Source organism: Verticillium dahliae, genomic scaffold (assembly GCF_000150675.1).
Source record: "Verticillium dahliae VdLs.17 supercont1.3 genomic scaffold, whole genome shotgun sequence".
NCBI classification, from domain to species: domain Eukaryota; kingdom Fungi; phylum Ascomycota; class Sordariomycetes; order Glomerellales; family Plectosphaerellaceae; genus Verticillium; species Verticillium dahliae.
This window is the reverse complement of record NW_009276940.1, coordinates 802,838-805,491: the sequence shown is the minus strand read 5'-3', so window position 1 is coordinate 805,491 and position 2,654 is coordinate 802,838. Positions and strand designations below refer to the sequence as shown.

At 56.9% G+C, this 2,654-nt stretch overlaps 1 protein-coding gene across 1 annotated transcript; it reads right to left on the bottom strand.

Annotated features, from left to right (window-relative positions):
• Positions 1-316: 316 nt before the first annotated feature.
• Positions 317-1,145, bottom strand: VDAG_01873 (enoyl-[acyl-carrier-protein] reductase; the record flags this gene model as incomplete). The annotated part of the gene is made up of 2 exons (XM_009657902.1): positions 317-881; positions 958-1,145. 2 exons carry the CDS (start codon positions 1,143-1,145, stop codon positions 317-319), a joined length of 753 nt encoding a protein of 250 aa, XP_009656197.1.
• Between the last annotated feature and the right edge of the window lie 1,509 nt (positions 1,146-2,654).

Sequence of the window (2,654 nt, the reverse complement as noted above, 5' to 3'; positions counted from 1 at the left end):
TTTGGATTCAATTCTCGCTCCACTCCTGCCCAATACTTAGAGGTAGTTTTTTTTTGATCAGACTAAACCTTAGATGCCATGATCATCAAAGTTAGGAGTCTAACGGCAATAGTATTTTCTAATATCTCATCACATTTGGTGACGGATAGCCTTTCTCGATACCATGCTAACTGCCATATCTTCCCCGCTTGCTGGTGGTATTACATTCTCCCCTGTAGTGCTGTTCCGATTAGATCCGAAACGCAGATGCGGGGCCCCAGGACATGTGGTCGTTAGGCAAGCCAGGTCAGAGACGGGATAAGTTGGCGAATAGATGTCAAGCTTTCAGGCACCCAGGGCAAGCCTGGACGATCACAAGCAGTGAGTTCACCCTGAGACGGAGCAGCGGTAAAGCGAAGAGTGCGCCGTTCTGGATGAACCAGGCGCCGCTGCCGGGGGCCAGGGGCTTCATGGCGCCGAGGCCGTCGGGCCGCGCGCCCTCGCCGGGGCCGTACGACCGCAGGATGCGGTAGGCCGTGCTGGGGTTGACGAGCACCGTGGCGGCCTGCACGGGCGTCAGGCCCGTCTTGTCAATCTTGTGCACGGCGGCGGCGTCGGCGATGGTGTGCGTCTGCCACGTGCCGAACGAGGGCGAAAAGGGCAGGACCCAGTCGCCGCGCTTCAGGTCCATGTTCGGCGACCCGCACGCCGCGACCTCGAAGACGCCCTCGTTGCCGGGGACGGCCGACGGCTCGGCCGTGCCGATGAGGGTTGTGAAGGGCGGCTTGGCGCCGTACGTGCCCTGGATCGTGTTGATGTCGGCCGGGTTGATGGGCGCCGCCAGGGCACGCAGGAGGACAGAGCCCGCAGGCAGCGACGGCGAGATGGAGTGTGTGTGGAGGCTTGGTCAAGTGTAAGTGTCAGCGCGCGCCGTCTCGTGGGAGGGCGGGGGCAGGCAAGCCAGCAGGAAAAGCGTACGAGAGAACGTCAGAGGGGTCGCCCTCTTTGGAGAAGACGAGGGCCTTGGCCTGGGTGTAGCCGTAGGGTCCCGACTTGTGCCTGACTGCTGTTCGAGAGGGGTTGGCTGTGCATGGTGTCTGTGATGAAATGGCCGGTCGCAACGCTGACGACAAGGGCCGTAGCCTCGTAGCTCGGAGCGTGGCCATTGTGTGTTCTCTTCGTCAATGTCTGGTGGGAAGGACGTTTGTTCGATGGCTACGCACACGACGCGAGCTTTCGAAGCTTGGGAGCAGACAAAGTCGTGAGAGAGCTACGGCAAGGATGACGTCGGTTTAGGTCGGTTGTTCGGTTGGCTGTCGGTCGGCTGTCGGTCGAACGGGCAGCCCCTCGCAGCTGGCAAGCCTGTCACACCTGGCATGCTCAGACAAAGCTGCAGTGCGAGATGCAGTGGTGCGGCTGTGCAACAAAGAAAGAGGCTTCGCTTCGTTCGCCAGCCACACTGCACCCCAGAGTTCCATCCTCGTGCCGATTGGGTGACCAAGCACAACGTAGCTGCTGATGTAAGGCTGAAGCACGACGCATCCCATGTGACCCCTGTATTTCTCCCCCCTGAGCCGGGGGGAGGGGGGGCGGACAGAACTCCACTACAACCGTGGAGCCCGTACCAAGGCAACGGTGCAGCGATACGAGACAGAGAGATACAAGATGGCGACCCAACATTCAGCTGGTCATGGTAATTTTTTTGTTTTTCGGTTTTGACATGGCATTTCTTTTGACATGGCATTTCTTTTGACATGGCATTTCTTTTGACATGACAGTTCTTGGATGATATTATCGACTGCCAGAAGCAAGCAACACAGCCATACAGCCCGGATACGGTAGCCCAATGGACCATGTACATATAGTATGGACAGAACACACACAAGACCAGAGAGCACCAACGCTCGCTTTCAGTAACATGCGGCGGACATACATGATAAGACACAAATGAGACCAACCCACGGCCATCCCGACCAGAGATGGCCTGATGGTCCCAAAACGACAAGTAGAGCAAGGAAACATGGTGAAGCAATGGCAGCAGATAGGAATAAGGTAAGGTAAGAGACATGAAGGGGGAATAAATAAATGTGTCAAAAGGAAGACGTCGTGTGTCAGAATGAGCCCGGATTGAGCTGGGTATCTTGAATCTCTCTCTCTCTCTCCCTCTCTCCTCCTCCTCCTCCTCCCCCCCCCTCTCTTTCTCCTCGGGTCTGCCTTGGTCTCTGCCTTCGGCCTTCGGCCTTGTTCTTGTTCTTGTTCTTGTTCTTGTTGGTGTTGATGTGTGTCGTAGCCCTCCTTACGCAACTGCCAGCCCTGCTCTGCTGCCACCTTTTATTCCCTCTCCTTTCCCCCCAGCTCCTGCCTCAACTCACTGCGATGAAGAAGGGTCAATGGGGGTGTGTTCGTGTTTCCAGACAACTATGATAGAAGATCGTGTTGGGTGTTCGCTCGGATTCTGTCGTTCGCTCGTACACGCGCCGTGGTAGCAACCGGTGGGGGGTGCCGGTTGCGAGACGCGACAGGGCTCCAACGCTGGTAATTAATAATGCTGGGGTTGCGGCGCCCTCGCCGCGATACAATGAAAGCAGAGCCAATCATGCATGCTGCCACGCATGCCACGCAGAAAGAAATCTACTTGATGTTCTTGAAGAGTCGGACCCGAGGCTTCCGCCATC